The sequence below is a fragment of the Haplochromis burtoni genome, unplaced genomic scaffold (assembly GCF_018398535.1).
Source record: "Haplochromis burtoni strain Fernald_Lab_line unplaced genomic scaffold, NCSU_Asbu1 Contig_73, whole genome shotgun sequence".
Classification (NCBI taxonomy): Eukaryota; Metazoa; Chordata; class Actinopteri; order Cichliformes; family Cichlidae; genus Haplochromis; species Haplochromis burtoni.
In genome coordinates, this window is record NW_024582434.1 from 97,510 (window position 1) to 115,767 (window position 18,258).

General features: G+C 44.3%; 2 protein-coding genes across 3 annotated transcripts; one reads left to right on the plus strand and one right to left on the minus strand.

Moving 5' to 3' along the window:
- The first annotated feature begins 397 nt into the window (after positions 1 to 397).
- Positions 398 to 6,202, plus strand: noa1 (nitric oxide associated 1). The gene is made up of 9 exons (XM_005924037.3): positions 398 to 641; positions 1,249 to 2,226; positions 2,728 to 2,892; positions 2,960 to 3,070; positions 3,351 to 3,442; positions 3,743 to 3,874; positions 4,607 to 4,723; positions 4,801 to 4,918; positions 5,000 to 6,202. Exons 1-9 carry the CDS (start codon positions 461 to 463, stop codon positions 5,242 to 5,244), a joined length of 2,139 nt encoding a protein of 712 aa, XP_005924099.1. The 5' UTR covers positions 398 to 460; the 3' UTR covers positions 5,245 to 6,202.
- Positions 6,203 to 6,293: 91 nt separating this feature from the next.
- On the minus strand, positions 6,294 to 17,505 carry rest (RE1-silencing transcription factor). Of its 2 annotated transcripts, XR_315919.3 has the most exons (7): positions 17,343 to 17,505; positions 14,762 to 15,041; positions 13,486 to 14,058; positions 13,197 to 13,357; positions 13,000 to 13,083; positions 8,493 to 10,571; positions 6,294 to 8,453 (listed from the first exon to the last, which is right to left on the minus strand). XR_315919.3 is itself a non-coding variant. In XM_005924040.3 (6 exons), exons 2-6 carry the CDS (start codon positions 15,004 to 15,006, stop codon positions 8,716 to 8,718), a joined length of 2,919 nt encoding a protein of 972 aa, XP_005924102.1. In that variant the 5' UTR covers positions 15,007 to 15,041; positions 17,343 to 17,505; the 3' UTR covers positions 6,294 to 8,715. The 2 variants fall into 2 exon arrangements, 1 of the variants encoding a protein (XP_005924102.1); XM_005924040.3 differs by having other exon boundaries at positions 6,294 to 10,571.
- Positions 17,506 to 18,258: the final 753 nt, after the last annotated feature.

An 18,258-nucleotide genomic window follows, 5' to 3' on the forward strand; every position in this document is an offset into this window, starting at 1 on the left:
GGCTTCTCCACCTAACGAGTAAAGACACAAATAAGACTTAAATACTATCTGGTGACAAATATTTATTGTGAATTGTCTGTGCTAAAGAATAAAATAAGCAAATTAATTAAGGCCAATTTGTAAACACTTTGTTTTTGCTTTTTGTTTTTTACAGTTGTGCGTCTAAATTTAAGGCGGAGTGAGCTCTCCTGTCTTAACGTCTCAGATAGCAGGACATTATGACGTCACGACTTTTAAAACGTTTTCCATTTGGCTGAATTTATGAATTACTTTATTATCACTATCTCACGCGCAGTGTTTGATTTTTGATTGCTTAAAAAAAAAAATAAAGTAAATGTTAAGTAAATTATTATTTTTTATTAAACCGGAACATAAACAAACCACGTCACGTCCACAGGAGGAAGTTGAAGCAGAGAGGTCGGCTCCTCCGCGTGTGCTGAGTGCGCGTGCGGCAGTCGGGATGCTAACGATCCTGCAGGTGTGCGTCCGCCGCCACCTGTGGAGGAGCGCGTGTTCTTCTGCTGCGGGAGCGCAGAGGGGCTCTGGGGCCGCGGGGGGTCGCGGTCTGAGCCGGCCCGGGGTCCGGACCTGCACCGTAGACCCGAACCTGGAGGAGCAGTTCGTGTTTCTGGACTGCACAGGTGAGAGCGCAGGTGCTACAGGGATAAGAACAGGCTCAGCCCAGCAGGTGGTTAGCTGTTCTGCAACAGTTTAATGTGGAGATATCTCTGTTTATGTGTATCTCTGTATATGTGTTTAATGTGGAGATATATCTGTTTATCAAAGAGAAACACTAAAATCAAGCACCAGCTGACAGTTCAACCTTAACTGGAAAGTTGAACTCTCCGGTAATAGTTTTTTCTCATTTATTATTATTATTTCTGCTGGATCAGTAAAGGTATTAGCATAGCATTACCTGTCTGTCTTCTGCTATGTTCATATGATCAACAGGAACAGACGGGTACTACTAAGAATCTCCTAATAATGCTTTGAATACTCTTTAAAAGCTTTAGACCCTCCTGCTGTCTGCACACTGAGGTCTGCGGGATATTCCAGGAGTGGCAATGCTATATTTTTAGTGGAATGATTGGTTGGTGGTGGTTCTGTAACATAAGCTGCTCTGGAGCAGGTTAGGTGTGCAATCACTGAAAACCGAGCCTTAAAGCCCCAATTCCAGCTTCAGAGGACAGGTGTCTGCAGAGTTGCTGCAAAGGTGTCATGAGTCTATCTTCTTCTCTCCTGGTTCAGATGCAGATGAGGACTCCAGTCAGGAGGAGAAAGAGCTCCTCCATCAACTGAGTGCCACCACTTCCTCCTCCTCCTCCTCCGCTGCTGCGCCCGGATCATTGGTCGATACTCAGTTGTCCCCGCAGAAACACCTGAGGTCTCTCGAGCGTCAGCTGCAGCTGTTGAGGCATGGCGTCCTGAAGGAGCCGCAGGCAAAGCTGGACTCCCTGATCCAGTTCCATGATGTGGACTTCCCGTTGGACGAGAGCATTGTGGCTGCAAAGAAGAAAAAGAAGGCGGCTGTGGGGAAAGGCGAGCACAAGATCTACGGCACCCCCGACGTGGACGAGCCGGTCAGCGACACGTGCTGCTCAGGCTGCGGCGCCATGCTGCACTGCACTGCCGCCGCTGTCCCTGGCTACCTGCCCAGTGAGAAATACAAGGTGCTGGTTCAGGAGGGTCGTCTGAGCGGCGCCACCTGTCAGCGCTGCCACCTGCTCACCCACCACCACAAGGCCCTGAACCTGCAAATGCCCAAAGACCAGTACCGGGACGTGGTGCGGCAGATTCGCCCGCACAAGGCTCTGGTGCTGCTCATCGTCGACCTACTCGACGTGCCGGACTCCATCATCCCCGACCTGCCTGAGCTGGTGGGACGCAACAAATACATCGTTGTTCTTGGCAACAAGATCGACCTGCTGCCCGGAGACTCGCCGAACTACCTGCAGCGACTCAAGCGGCAGCTCTCTCAGTACTGCAAGGAAGCCGGCTTTGGCGATCAGGTGACCGACGTCCACCTGATCAGTGCTAAGACTGGGTACGGCATAGAGGAGCTGATCTCCAGTCTGCAGCGGTCCTGGAAGTACAAAGGCGATGTGTACCTGGTGGGCAGCGCCAATGCCGGGAAGTCGACGCTCTTCAACACGCTCCTGGAGTCCGACTACTGCAAGTCCAGAGCCTCAAACGTCATTCACAAGGCTACCATCTCACCGTGGCCAGGTCTGCACCAGACTCCATGTACATTTTCCCCAATTTATCGTATCTTTGTCTTCATCCAGATACAGAGAAGTCCCAGAGCATGATGGGAGATGTTTATGAATTTGAAGTGGCTGCTTCTTAATTCGGGTTGAAAAAAATTCTGTCACAAACAAATCTGTCAGCGATACATTCAAGACAAATGCTACTGCTTTTAGATTTTTAGTTAAATCTATTCCGATCATATTTATTCTTTTGAGTTTCCTGTTTTCCCGTAGAATGATTTAAAGGAACTTAGTTAACAGTTACTAATGACAGCTGCCCCCACGAGAGATGGTGTCAGAGAGTCTATTTTTATTTTAAGACATTTGGCAATAAAAATATATATATATATATATATCTAAATACTGTTTTAATGATTTAATTCTTCTCCTCTTCAATTATTTCTGATATTCTTGTCTCTTGGTTAAACTGTTGAGTTTCCCATCATCATGTGACTGTTTCCTCCTGCTGTGGTGCATTCAGGGACAACTCTGAACCTGCTGAAGTTCCCCATCATCAACCCGACTCCGTACAGGATGTTCAAGCGTCAGGAGCGACTGAAGGAGGCGTCGCAGCAAAAGGAGAGCGAGCTGTTGCCAGAAGAGCTAAAAAGGCTGCAGTACTTCAGCAAGCAGGGATACTTAGTGGGTAAGTGGTGAAGGAGCAGGAAAGACGAGGAGGTGCTTCCTGTCTGAACATGTGTTTATCTCTTCAGGTCGCATTGGCAGAACATTCCGGGTTGAAGGATTCAGACCGAATGAGATCCAGTTTGATCCTGACAGCCTGGCATTTGGAGAAAACGAAGATGGCGAGGAGACCACGACAGGTGGGCGAACTGATGCAGGAATCTGTCGAAAGCATTTTATGAGAATCCAAAAATGTTTAAGTGATCATTAATGAAGCTTTAATTAGTGGTTATCTTGCTGTAACATGCTTTACCTTCTTCCTGTATTCAGACTGATATTTACTTACTCCACAGGAGACTCCATTAATCTTCTCTCCCATCTAAGCCTCCAGTTGTGATGCTCATAAATTATTACAAGTCTTATAGAGTTTTACTACACTGCTGATTTGACCTTTGACCTCTGTGTGACGTTGCCTTCCAGCTGCCAGCAGGTCAACTGAGGAGCTGAGTCACAACGAGCTAAAAGACGCCCACTGGCTGTACGACACGCCGGGAATCATGAAGGAGCTTGATGTGAGGCTCATTTTAATCTTCAGGCTTGGAGCTAGTCCTTTAAGAAGACTTTCTTATGATTGGCTACCCTTCGTCCCAATTATTGTAGTCACCTGAGTTCATTCTCTAAGCAAATATCTCTGGAGTCACCCTTACACTTTCATTAACTATAAATCAGTGGCAGAAGCTCTGATTTTACATGTTAACTGTAAATGCCAGCCTCCACACAGCAGGGGGCACTGCTCCACTGAATAGACTTCTCCTCAGTGTGTTCCTGACATTGGATGTTCACAAATCTTTCTTTTCCTCTCTCTTTCTCAGATTCTAAACCTGCTGCATGAACAGGAAGTGAGGTTGGTGGTTCCCACCCAGGCCATTGTCCCGCGAACGTTCGTTCTGAAGCCCGGCACGAGTTTGTTTGTGGGAGCTCTGGCCAGGATCGACTTCCTGCAGGTGAGAAGAAGAAGCTGAACAAAAGAACTGAAATCCAACTACTGTGGCGAAGAGTGAAAAAGAGCAAGAGAAGCAAGCTGTTAGTCAGAGTGGAGGAGCAGCACCAGTGAGAGCGGACTCCATCTCCACTGAGCTGGATGAGCTAGTGACTGTAGTCCTCGAAGTTTGGGGGAGGGGGTAGGGCAAGGCAGAACAAGGAATACTTTTGGATCAGAGTCCAACAGCGGGATGAGGCTTGCTGGAGAGGCCACTGAACGTATTCTTCAGTCATTTATTTATTAATGAGTACAGGTGTGGTCACCTGTACCTGTGGGTGTGAATGTCACAGTTGGCTGGGGAAAAAATTAAAGGGAAAAATCCAAAATAAATTTCAAACTTGTCAACCTAAATCTTTTTTTCCTTTGAAGTCTTTAAAGATGTACAATAATTCCACTTTGGACAAAGAACACTTCAAGTTTCTGTTATCCTGACCACACCAACGAGCCAGTATCTGTTTAAATTAACCCAGATGTTGTTAAATAAATTGATACATTCATGATTGGAGATGTTTAAGGATTACAAATATCACAGTGGCACATGGACGTAAGCCTGGGCTCTGAAACGGCACCACTGGTACTTGAACATGTGGATGTTCCTGAAGCAGCTGCTGCCACAAATAGAAATGAGCTCTTTGGTGCTTCTGAGCGACTAATAAGTGATTGATAAGCTGCTGATCCGCGCTGTCCTCCACAGGGAGAAAAGTCCTGCTGGTTTTCTGTCATGGCCTCCGATCGGGTGCCGGTTCACATCACTAGCCTGGAAAAAGCCGACAGCATTTATGAGAAACACGGTGGACACGTGCTGCTGGGGGTGAGTTGCATGAGCCCTGCACAGTGCTGCTTTCGAGTGCCTGTGATTATTAATGCTTGTGTGCGTGCTGCGTTCAGGTGCCTGTCGGAGGCTCGGAGCGCATGAAGGAGTTCCCTGCATTGGTTCCTCAGGAGTTCAGTTTGGAGGGTCGGGGTTACCTGGAGGCTGCTGCTGACATCAAACTGTCATCTGCAGGTAAATTCATAAACATCACCTGCAGCACCTTCAGTGTCTCACCTGCCTCACCTGCCCATCTCTCGCACTCTCTCTCTGCAGGCTGGGTGGCTGTGACAGCAGTGGAGGGCGATCAGCTGCTGTTGAGAGTTCACGGGCCGCAAGCTGCAGGCTTCGGTTTGAGGACGCCGTCGCTGCTTCCTCACGTCATCTCTCTGAAAGGAGAACGTATCCGCAAGTCTGCTGCATACAAACCAATGAAAGCCGTGGGTCTGCTGCACAGCGGACTGTCGGCCGCCGGAACCGAGAGGCTGCAGGTGAAGAGGAAGAAGAAGAAGAAGAACTGAGCCAAGGGTAGAGGATGTGGAGGAGGCGCTCTCACCACCAAGACTCTCTGCAGGTGGTTGTAGCTCCACATCTAGAAGAACTGACCTCTGACCTCAGAGAATGTGATTCTGGATCAATTTGGCTTTGTTAGAGGATGTGTGTCGTTTTGTTAAATAAATATACATATTTCATACTGTTATCGTCAATGGCGTTTATACAGCTGGGTCTTAATGTTCTGACAGTGACAGGCTGAAATTCAGCCACAATAAATATGAAGTTATACTATCGAAATAAAATTCACACTTTTAAACCAACATCCTCACAAACTGGGCCTCCAGTGCCGTTTCCTCACCTCTTTATTTGTGGTTCTTAAATAAATAATTCACTTGTTTCCCCCGAGAAACTCCTGTTTCTTTCACTCTTTCTGGTAGACTTTAACCTCCTGGACAGTGTTCATCATTTGTTTTGTTATTTTCAGAGCGTCTTCTTTGAAATGGTTTATTTTATTGACGTTGCTCATAAGTGACATTAGACTTTGTATTTCATTAAGTTGTAAACTAATTTTCCCTGAGCCAGTTCTGCTAAAGGTCTATTCCTGGTAAAGGGGAGTTTTTCCTTTCCACTGTCACCACGTGCTTGCTCATAAGAGGTCATTTGATTGTTGGGGTTATCTCGCTATTATTGCAGGGTCTTTATGCTTGTTGTTGTGATTTGGCACTATATAAATAAAATTTAATTTGTTTTAAATGTAAGGTGTAAAATCAGAGGTCTAGGTGGAAATACCCTCACATTAAATCTTTTTACTATTTAAACTCGTGTTCACAAAAATCTGTTGGGAAAACTGTTAATTTGGGGAGTTTTGGTGTTAGCTGGTCATGATGCTTTGATTCCATTCTGTGCAAAAACACATCCATGTGTGATATTTTAAATGTTGTAAATATTTAAAGTCACACCAGATTTTCTTTGAAGTCTGATTTTTAGGACTAATGAGGCTTTTAATAGACTCAGAGCTCCGGTTAATTCTGAATATGTTCCAACTTTATTAAAAACGGGCAGACAGATGCTGAAGTTGCTGATAGTGTTTGGAAATCTTTATTTACAAAAAAGCAGAAGAAAGTACGTTACAGATTAAAGCTTTAATCGGTTAGTTTTTAGCTGAAGAGTGCACTCAAGCTGCTCACAATAACATCAGACAGTTAGACAAACATTTCTAATTTGATTTAAACCTGACAGGAGAAGACGTTTCATCTTGTTAAACAGGCTGCGAACCTTTGTAAACGATAAAGTTGGTGTAATATTATCTGATCATTTTCATCACTCAGTTACTCTGATATTAAGCTGTACATGGGGCATGGTGGAGGCCAAGGTGCTCAAGTTGAGGCTTCAAGACGGAAACTAAAATACAAAGTCTGTAGAAGCAGGAAGAACCTTCTGATCGCAGTGTGAATTAGCAACAAAAGCGGTTTCGGGACTGACTGGACGGACTTTTTGGCTCACGTAAATGTAGTGTCCTCTGAACGCAGCCCCAAATAAATTTTGTTCCTTTCTTTAAAAAGATCATTTTCACCTTTCTGTCACAGTTCAGTTAGGCTTAGAGATGCCTGAGAGCAAGCACTGACCGCAGTGCTTGCTCTGGAAGACTCGATGAGCCCCAATGGGCTTAATTACAGAAAAGATCAAATAACACCATCCTTATCGTTAAGTTACAGAAACTACACAACCTGCTGCTGACACAAACCTTTACAAGCAGTAACTCATACGCATGATGTCGTTTTCATTTGATAGTAATAAGCCTCTGTAATAATAAGTCCTCGGATGACGATCACTCTGTACAGTTGGAAAGAAAACACTTTGGCGTCTCCACTAAAAGGAATATCGCACTGAAACTGTAATGAAAAATAACCCCCCAACCCCTAACCATTAATGGAATTTAATGTTTTACTACAGCTGGTTTAATAACCAGATCTTTAATCAAAGCATTCACAAACTGGTGCCAGGGCCACACTAAGGGGAAAAAGGAATTTTGAGAATAAAATTCATCTTCCTGTTGGCGCCTCTATAATATGGGCTGTGCTGACAAATTTGCACAGTCTGGTGAAAAGTATCCGGAATTCAGCTATTCCAGTTAGGCACATTTGAGCAAACTCAAATAGCTGCTAATGCACAGATGCAAGAACATCAGTGGTCACAATAGTGAGAGGTCACCACAGGAAACGGTGAGACACTTAAAGTGTTTGATCCTGAAGGCGTGGGGCTCAGGTGCTATGTGGTTTGAAGCCTGCTCAACACACACACACACACACACACACACACTTTTTTTGTGGAAGCACAAAATAATTGTGTGAGCAGGTTTTCATCCTTTCAAAAATCTGGTTATTTTAAGTAGACTTACTATTTAGTTTGGTTTTAATCAATCTTTTCCATAAAGTAGCCCTAACACTAGTCCCTAACACAAAAATGGCATATTCAGTCCAAATGCAAAGTGAAGTTTAAGTGCAGCGTGATTACAAACAAAGTTTGGAAAAGGTTTGGGAAGAACTGAACACAAATTCAACAGATTTGCTTTGAGCTGTGTCGATTTTCCTGCAGACTGTCCATTTACTTCAAGCCAGAAATGGAGGAAAAGCCAGTTGCTAAATGATAAGGAGAGTAATCTTAGGACTTCATTTGAATGTTACATGACTCCAGGTATTGGTGAGGTTTATTAAGAAGCAGTCATGCCACTGGCTATTAATATATGTGATTGTGAAAAGGTCCAAAAACAATCCAGCGACTCTGCTTCAGGTTTTATTTGAACACGCCAAAGGAGAAAAGCATTTTTCTGCAGACTTGAACCTTCAGACGACAAATATAAAAACAAATGAGAAGAAAAGCGCAACATTTCAACAGCTGATTGTCAAAGGCACTGAATGTTTTTTTCTTTAAAAAAAAAAGAGGAAAAAATTCCACTTTTACACTAGAAAATCTTTCTTTTTTTTCCCTACATGGAGACTTCACGACACTGACAGGTTTAAAAAGGTCTCCAGATGTTCTGTGGAGGTCATGAAAATTGATATGATGTTAAAATTCATTGTATGTGCAACAGCAGAGTTGAGGTGGACATGATCTGAGAGAGAGAAAAGCATATGTACATGCCAGTGTGTCGGCTCAAACTGACCCTACAGACCAGACCAGACCAGCATGTAAAAGTTCAAAAGGGTCTGAGCACCTAACATAGCCCCCGACGCCTCTTCCAGGACTCCACAGGAGGAGGCGGATTCTGGAAGACCTTCCAGAATCCTGGAAGTCTTCAAATCAGCAAAACAAGAGCAAATCTGGTGATAACTGAATAGAATCAGCTGCTAAATTTAAAGAGTTGGTGCTCGGACACCAAATGATGAGACATTTGTTCAGTTTATACTTTTGTGCAGTCTTATTTCACACAACTGGAGTGTCTGCACTTTAAAGCAGAGACGGGTCCTAAAGATGCACAGCGTGCTGGATACAGCTCCTCATTTCTGGGAACTGCTGTCCATGTAGTAGACGTTCACCAGGTGGCGGTTCAAGTGGCGCCGATACTCCACCTCCAGGGGGAACGTGCGGTCGCAAAAGATGCACATGTGACTCTTTAGCTCAGTAGGAGTTGGGATCTCATCAGTGGGTGTTTCTGGGTCATTGGGCATCTTAGTCGACCCGGCGCCGTTGCCATTGAGGCCGGAGTCGTCGCTGCCCTCGGAGGCGCTGTCGCTGATGTCACTCCCTCCTTCGTGGCTGCTGTGGATGCCCTCGTCATCCTCGGGCTCGGTGGGTTTGCTTCGCTGCCCAGGGAGCACCAGAGAAGGTGGTGACTTGGGTTTTAGGAATGTTGGCGCAGGTTGTTCTTCAGCAGGAGAAGGCGTGTCCTCACCGGAGCTGCAGGTGGGTGAAATGTCCGTCTTCTCAGAGTGTTTGTTTGGAGTCTTTTCTGGCTCTGGTGGAGCATGTGTACTTGCGGTGGTTCTTGCTGTAGGGCTGTGTTCTGTTGGGTCGCTGTGAGCGGTTTCCTTTGAGTTGTCCAGATGAGGAGAAACTTTCTGAGCCTCTGAGCATGGACTGTTGATTGAAGTTGCTCGACCCTCTGCTGGCTCCACAGCAGGCTGAGGGGTGGGGGCTTTCTTGTTGGAGCTCCTCGTCTTCTTCTGCTTTGCTGGTATTGCCCCATTGGACTTGTGTGCTGTCAGACTGGACTCAGTTACCTTACTGGTGTTTTGTGAGGCAGGTTTAGACTGAACATCCTCCACAGCTGAGGCTTTCACCCTCCTGGTCTTGGATGGAGTGCAGGGCTTGCTGGAAAGATCTAAAGCCTCCACAGCTCTCCGCTTTAATGCCTTTTCCTTGACTACCTTTTCCTTCTGACCTTTCTCTGGACACTTGTGTTTCTGTGGAGCTTGTTTGACGTGCACTGCAGTCTTCTCAGACTTCTTTGTTCCAGACTTTCTGGCTTTGCTGGCATTTTTGCTGTCATTCTTCTGATTTTCTTTCTCTTTCTCAGGCATCCCTTTTTGTTCCTCTTTGTCCAGCTTCTGCCTGGCTGATCTTGCCTCCTCTGGCCTTTGTTGGTCAGATTTCTCTCTCTCTGCTGGGTCTTTCTGGGTTATGCGTGCTTCTGCTTGGTTCTGAACAGCTACTTTCTCTGTTGCAAGCTTCTTGGCTCGTCTCTTCACTTTGTTCTCTAAACTTTCTGTCTCCATTTGGATTTCTTTAACAGATGCCCTGTCCACCGGACTCTCAGTGACCTTCTCGACCTTCTTCTGTCTTGTGATCTTTTTCTCTGGTTCCACTTTGTCCTTCGCTTTTGGCAGTTTCTCAGATGTGATGGTTGATTTCTTCTGAACCTTGCCAGGTGTTTCGGTCTGTAACGATTGGCCAGTGCTGGGCCGAGTGTTCTTTCTGATTGACAGATTGATAGGACTCGACTCCTCCTCCCCGTTGTCCATGTCCAGGTCTTCCTCAATGCTGGATGAATCATCAAGCTTATTTGCTCCAGAGTCTGACTTTTCCTCTGCACTCTCGGGACCTGGTTTCTTGACTCGCAGCTTGACTTTGGAAACATCCAGGGCAACATTGCAGCCAGAGTGCCTAGACTTGATGTGATACTGCAGGTTGCATTTCTTGGAGGCAGCATACTTGCAGAGGGGACAGAGAAACTGCCGAGGATTGAGGTGGAGTTCAACATGCTTCTTGTAGTTGCTGCGATCCGCGGTCTTGTACTCACAGTAGGGGCAGGAAAGAGGTTTGGGACCATTGTGGACCTGTCGAGCATGTCGAGTCACCTCGTGTTGGTTGGCTGCCAGGTAGGTACAGCTCTCGCACTTGAAAGGACGCTCACCTGCACACAAGAAAGTGAGGTGTTACACCCTTGCAGTGAAGGCAGTAGGATATAGAAAAGCTTCATGCAGCAGGTGAGTCTGATACTTGAGGATCTATATACATCAGTAGACTGATTCCTTATGTTTGTCTGTAACTGCTATATGTCTGTATTCACAACCCTGAGGTCCCTTTCTTAACCATAAAGAACAAAAAACACACCATGCACAAGTCTGTCTCATCTCTAGTTCAAAGTAATCTCCTTGTGCACCTGTGGACAACTTCCCATTGTGGCTGCTGTTTTTTGAATGAGCTCCATGGTAAAATCGAGCAAACTAGCTTCCAAACATCAACTTCGGTTTAAAGTGGCCACCTTTCAGGCCAAAGATCATCACTGCTGAAGTTGAACGGTCTCCAGCTGGAGCCCATAGACCAAACATTTATCCAACGGTGTGAGGGAGGGCAATTACTGCTGACCAAACCAACAAAACTTTACCATCCTACCCTCCTCACAGAATTTGGTTACGTGGAGATTGGTCAAATTGCTGTTAATGTGCTTTTTGCTTTTTATAGGTGGAGTTTTTATTTAACCTTTTCTCAGCAAATCTATAAATTGTATCTTGTTTAGTAAAATCTGCAAAATTATTACTTTCAAATCATTCAGGTTTATTCGTGTATTCGATGGAAGCCAAACAACTGAAACAGGATCGTTCATGCAGGAGTTTGAGGATCACAGAAGAGCAGATAAAACTGAAACCACTTAATCAGAGGCCGTTTTCTGACCCCGCTGATATGTTTTCAGATTCATCTGCTCTTCGGTGTGAATGCCCCACAGAGCAACACAACACAACACAACACAGGAGGTGGTAGCATATAGTTCTGCTGTTACCATGTTAGTCCAACAGCGACAGCTTCAGTGAGAGCAACACAAACAGAAATGTTCAGAGTGAGTCAGAGGAACAAAAACAGAGCGAAAACATCAGTGATATTAATTCTACTTAGTCCTATCATATATCACTAATATCACCATGCTACATCTACTAAAGTACAGCAGTGTGAGCACTACAACTACTGTAATACTAATACTTTAACAATTTTACTCTCGGGTCTTGAATATTCAACTATGAGCTAGATAAGAAAGAAAGGTACATTTCAGAATCTAGACCAAGGGTGTCAAACTCGGCCGTATTTTATAAATATGGGACAATGCTGCTTTCAAGGGACAAGAAACTACTACTACTAGGGCTGCACGATTAATCGTTAGAAAATCGCGATCTCGATTCATACTTATGTGCGATCTCATTTCCAAATGACAACGATTCAAAAAAAAAAGAAAAAAGACGACGATTGTACCGCATTTTGATCCGGGACGTACTCTGCATGAAAACAAGCGCTCACTCTTCCTGCTCAACAAATGACAAGGGCGGAGCCTTATACCACGTGATACAGAAGCTGTGCCGTGTGATGCTAAAATTAGCAGGGAAAAAACAACGGAGAGCACGTCAGGGATGACGAGAAAGTGACAGGAGAAAATCCGTCCCGGTCAACCACCCAAACATCAATAACGGGAACCTTATACAGCGCTTCCCTATACCCGTCAAACTCAAAGAAATTACGGAGGCTATCACTTATCACCTGACCAAAGATATGGCTCCCATCAACACTGTGCAAAACGAGGGATTTAGGAAAATGATCAACACCCTAGACCAGGGGTGCCCAATCCCGGTCCTCGAGAGCTACCGTCCTGCAGCTTTTGGATGCATCCTTGTTGCAACACACCCGAATCAAATGAATGGCTTGTTATCAGGCCTTTGCCAAACACGATGGCATGCTGAAGAGGTAATCAAACCATTTGATTCAGCTGTATTGGAGTAGGGATGCATCTAAAAGCTGCAGGATAGTAGCTCTCGAGGACTGGGATTGGGCAGCCCTGCCCTAGACAAACGCTACACAGTGCCGTCCCGCAACTATTTTTCTATTGTTGCACTACCTGCTCTATACACGCAGTGTCGAGCAACGGTGGAAACTGAATTTCAAGCAGTACAACATTTTGCGGCAACAACAAAACGTGAGACATTTGTTGTTTTTATGTTTATTTATTGTTTTTATGTTCAGTCTCAACTGTTACGAAGTTGATGTGCAGTTAATAAGTGCAATAAATATTTATACTGGAAAAGAAAATCGGGAGAGAATCGTGATCTCAATTCTAAGCCAAAAAATCGTGATTCTCATTTTATGCAAAATCGTGCAGCCCTAACTACTACTACTGCCCTGACAAACTGCCCGGGTCTTTACGCCATCTGCTTAATCCTGGAACAAGTGCCAAACAAAGAGAGCAAACCACTCACTCTGGCTGGCTAAGAGAAACATCGAGCAGTGTTGTACAACTGATTTAACAGTTTACTATTTAACTCTCCAACTGATTTATTAGCCTCTACAGTTAGTTTTACCTGAGTGAGTCCTCATGTGTCGGGTCAGGTGGGTCTTCTGTGAGCTTGAGTAGTCGCAGTATGGACACTGGAATGGGCGAACACCTGAAATAGACAGAAAATAACACTGAGGTCCCACGACTACCTACATACAGACACTTTTAGTGCCTAAAAGACTTCAGACAGGCAAAAGACAGGAACGCAGAGGGTCGTCGTACCAGTGTGAGTCCGAATGTGTTGGATATAGTTGCTCTTGCGGTCAGAGAAGTAGGAGCACTGGCTGCAGGTGTGCAGTTTGCTGGGGAAGTGATTCCTTAGATGTTTCCTCCAGTGGTACTGACTGACGGTGGTGTATGGACACAGAGTACACTTAAACACCCTGCAGAGACACAGCGGCAGCACACACTCGTTACTCAGGTCGGTAAAACAAATGGTCATTAATTTTCCTGCAAAATGCTGGTATATGGAGGCAAAGTGTGTGTGTCAGTGCACAAGTGCAGGTCTTACCTGTGGTCTTCACCCTCCTTGTTGTGGTGTTTCAGGTGGGCGATATAGTGGTCGTATCGGTTGGTGTTGTAGCCGCAGCGCTCGCACCTGATCAGCCCTTTGATGTCATCTGCATTGGCTGCCACCTCCCCGCCGCTCTCGGCCTCACCACCTGCCGGGGCCTCGGGTGCTTCCGCCTCCTTTGCCTTGGTCTTGCTCCTCCCCTCCACCCGGTTCACCACCATCATCTTGCTGATACTGTGGGTGCTTAGATGATCCACAAACTCCTGCTCATTTTCCGCCTGGAAGTGACATGGTTTGCAGTGGAACGGTTTCTTCTTCTTCGTGCTCTCCGTCACAGCAGGCGGGGCCTCTTTGCGTTTGGCACCCTGGGGAGGTGGTGTTTTAGTGGTGGTGGCGGAGGAGGAGCAGGGCTGAGGCGGGCAGGACAGATCTTCAGCTTTGTCTTCCTCATCCTCGTTCTCATTCTCCTCTGTCCTGTTTCCAACAACCACAGCACGGATACCTGGGCCCAGAGTCTCGGGATACTTCTCAATACCGGCATCTCTCTGATTCTGGTTCTCGTAGCCATACCTGATCGCACACACAGGTGAGTTAGTGGCCAGATGAAACAGGTATCTGCAATATTACTATCAGGTTCTATAGAGCAGGTCTTTCTTTTATTATCAGTAATATCTCAATCAGAAAATTTAGAGCATGCTTTAAAATATTTTGCCTGCTGTGGGCATCCTTTGCACAAACAAGGGAATTCCTCGCAATACGCACTCACAGTTAAGCTGAAATCAAACCAAACTACCCACACTAAGTGCTGCTGGAAAGGGAAAATGACTACAAAAGCAACAACTCATTCTTCATGACAGCAAAAAAGGCAGATAACTCGCTTCTGAACTGGGAGCACATGGGAGCTTCACGGGCTGTCCTCAACTGGAATATGTAACGCCTTTTGCAACTTCACAGGGAAACATAAAACATTTATAGATCTTAGCTTCCTTCATTTTAAATCCAGACTTTTTAATGACCTGCGGGAACCCTGTGTGTGTAATCATGTTTGACCAAACACAATCTCAACAGAAAAAAAAGTGTGATTATGATTTCTGCCATTCAGAGGAGCTGTCGCTGAAGGTTTTTTCTCTTAATTGCAAATATAGAAACGGCTGGATGTTTCCAGGAATAGCAAACAACCCATGAGTTAAAAAATAGTTTCAATGTTTGTTTAAAGTTTCCCTTGGTTAATATGGGGGTCAAGCCGAGGTCGGACTCGTTCTCACTTCCTCACCTGACCACACTCTCGTCCTCGCTGTCCGAGTAGCTGCCTCCCACGGTCTTCAGCTCCATCATCTCCTTCTCACCATCACAGCCACCGCTGCTCTCCGCGGCTGTCACCGCTGCCACGTTTGCCAGCATCACCAACTGAGGGGCGGGCAGCGTGTTCCTGGGCATGTCGCTGAGATTCTGCCCATCCTCCATCAGAGGAACACCCACGGGGAACATATCGAGCGAGAACACAGGCTGAACTGCCATGTGGAGTTCAGCGCTTCACCTAGACACACGGAAAGCTGCAGGGACAACGACACGGGAGGAATATTTTTAATAACTGCGATCTCAGAATCATAACCACATATATGTTTCTGGTTATTTTTTCCTTTAACTTATGTGTAACACTGAACATGAAGCGTTCTAAATCCTCTCTGCCTAAGACGGACCACAGATAACAGTTTTTCTCATGTAGGATTTGAGCGCAATCTACTTAATAATGTCCATAATTACAGATAAATGCAAATCCACAAAAGCTCATGGCCCTCATTTCTGAATATTTGAGTGGAACCGTTCCTACCCTGTGCAAAAAAATTATCTACAAAACATGTGGAGCGGCTTGTTTTCGCATGTTACTAAATCAGACTCATTCTGAACCAGCAGGCTTGTGCAATCTGCATACTGCCACTACTTCTCTATCACTCCTCTAGTTTACCTCCAGTTGAAGCAGAAGTGGTGACGATGTTTTAAGAGAGAAACCTGCATCGCTAAGGCAAGAAAAAGGGGGGAAAGGCGAGGTTCCACTTGATCACTTTCACTTTGGCTTTAGAACGAAAGAAACTCTCGGATGAGACGTGAAACGTTTTCAAGAAATTTAAATAAGTCCACTTGCCTTCTTATAAAGCTTCCTAGGCTAACATGACCTGGATGACTGAGACATTATGGTTTGTTTGGGAGATTTTTGCAAACTGTAGATGATGACCAAAGGGCAATAATAACGACAATAGTTTTATTATTGTTATTAGCAGCAGTTTTCTAGTTAAAAACTTGTGCTTTTTCCTAAGAAAAGGGCCACTATTTGTTCTCATGCTGTTACATCTAAGTTTGAGGGTAGAGTACGAACACAGTCAGGTATAAAATTACTGATAAATCACTGGCTTGTGTGTAAATTTTTCTTACTCACAATTTACGCAGTGCATTTGCACAGCGTACTCCTACGTGGAATAAAATGTGTCACAGAAACAGTGTTTGTCTTAACTTTTAAAAAATGTATTCTTTTCCTAGTATTACTAAAACTTTTTAAAAATATTTGTAATACTTGGACTGTATGATACATTTTACTGATACAATGTGTGTGTTTTTAACTTATTGTAAAAAACAATAAATAAAAAATGGGACTTCATTTTATTTTGTTTAAAATATTTTTCATATTAAAAAAGCGATTCGTTGGTCATGTTAGTCGCTTAAATAGCTTGGTCACTTGCGGCTTAGGTCTTTTTAATTTACCAATTTTAAATATTAGCGCTTATTACTAATCAATGAGCCTCCCGGGAGATGAATTTGCTTATTATAAAAAAAGAGGAAGTCATTACAGGGTAATTTTCCTTCCTCTCAGAATAAACATCCTGCAGTAAAGATGCTGAAATAACAACTGAAAACTTTCACTGCATCGCTTTGTCGGCCATTTTGAAAGCAGCACCACGGCTCAGTCGACAGCGCCACACAGAAGTCCCTCTGGAAAAACACCAAGTTTAGAGGACCATCCCGCGGGGAAGGAGGCCGCCTGGCAGCTACTTAAACCCCACATCTCACCAACTAAAGGTCAAAGTTATTCAGCAGAAAATAAGCCGAATTTATGGTGGAAAAACAGAAGTGACAAAAACCTAAAACTCTGCCACATAAAAACACAAATACCTCCATAAATCTGTCGACATCGAATTAGCAGTGGTGGAAGTAAACTTGTTCAGCTGATTTGGATCAAGTTAAATAAGGTCAGAGTGGACAAAAGAAGGAGGTTTTAAGTGAAGGATTAAAAAGTGAAAGTCCAATAATCTGCCCAGATTTAGGATGTCTGGGGACTAACAACATCAGGAACTATTTTCTGTAGAAAAAAAAAATCTCACTCACGATTTTTTTTTCCTGAGACGTTTGATTAAATCACTTTTAACTTGAACCCATGAGATTATATTTTACTCGTGTAAAAAAATGGTAGCTGTAAAGCTGCCGTTGTAATTTACAGCCACCATTTCAGATCCTTACGGAGTTTCACCAAACTTCGTTTGCGGAAGCGCACAAGTCGAATCAAACAGCGACATTTTACTGCGGCACTTCGGAGTCGGTCTAAAGTGTTACAGGAGCTTTTCCAGCTGTTTTTCAGCGGCGAATCTGCAGCTGGCAGCCGGGAGAATGTGGGGAAAGTGTGGGTCGATGTGTTAGAGTGTTAGCCATGGTCCTGATCAGCCCCGGACAGCGCCTTCTTCACCACCTCACCGCCTCCATTTTCCCAAACTGACTTCAACTTTGCAGCCGCTTCGCTCCGACAAAAACCCCGCACAGATGCGCTTTCAGCCCGACACTTCCCGCCCTGCAGCCTGGACACTCACCGGCTCCTCACGTCCGAACTCTACGAAACTTTTCCTGGACTTCTGCTTCTGTTTGTAGTTTTTCTTTCTCCCTTCGACGAACAGCGCACGGAGAAAAGTGAACACAACTTTCCGCACATTCCTCCACAGCGACGCACGACCGTGACGTCAGCACGTCGTTCACACAGCGCGAGGAGGTGTGGAAATCAGTTCCCAATCTTTTATTTTAAAGTAACCGTATTATTTATTTATTTATTTATTTATTTATTTATTAAATAGCATAATTCATTAATTTTATTCACTTTATTTTGATTATTGTACCTGATACATCCAGTTGATTTAATTTGTTTTATAAAAAAAAGTCACAGTTACCTACAAAGATGACTTTTCCCTCATACAGAACAATAAAGACAGTTTTTTTGTTTTGCTTTTTAATTGAAAACAAAAAGTTATACTCTGTTGTTTCAGTGTTGTGCCAAAAAGTGCCTTGTATTGTTATGGAACTCTTGTGCTTGCTACACCAAATAGCCAGTTCCTGTTAAAAAAAAAAAAAAAAGGAAGAACGAAAGAAAGAAACTGGGAGACTATAGAAATGTCTGTCTCCTAAACAGCTAATGCAGTGCTCTTGTTAAACTCTTTGAATTAAAGCTGAAAGTCTGTGCCTCAATCACATCTTGTTTTTTGTTTGTTTGTTATTTTATTTTAAACCCACTGTGGTGTGGACAGAGACAAAATCACAAAATATGTTGCTTCCCCAAATTCTTTGGACATAACTGTACATAGTCCTCACCCTCACCTGACCGTGAAATTTATACAAATTGTAAAACCTCCATACACACCTATCGTTCAACTAGATTATCCCATTATTGATGAAAGTATATGAATCTGTATAATAAAGGGTTAAAAATGCTCACACCACTGATTTCTCAGAATCATT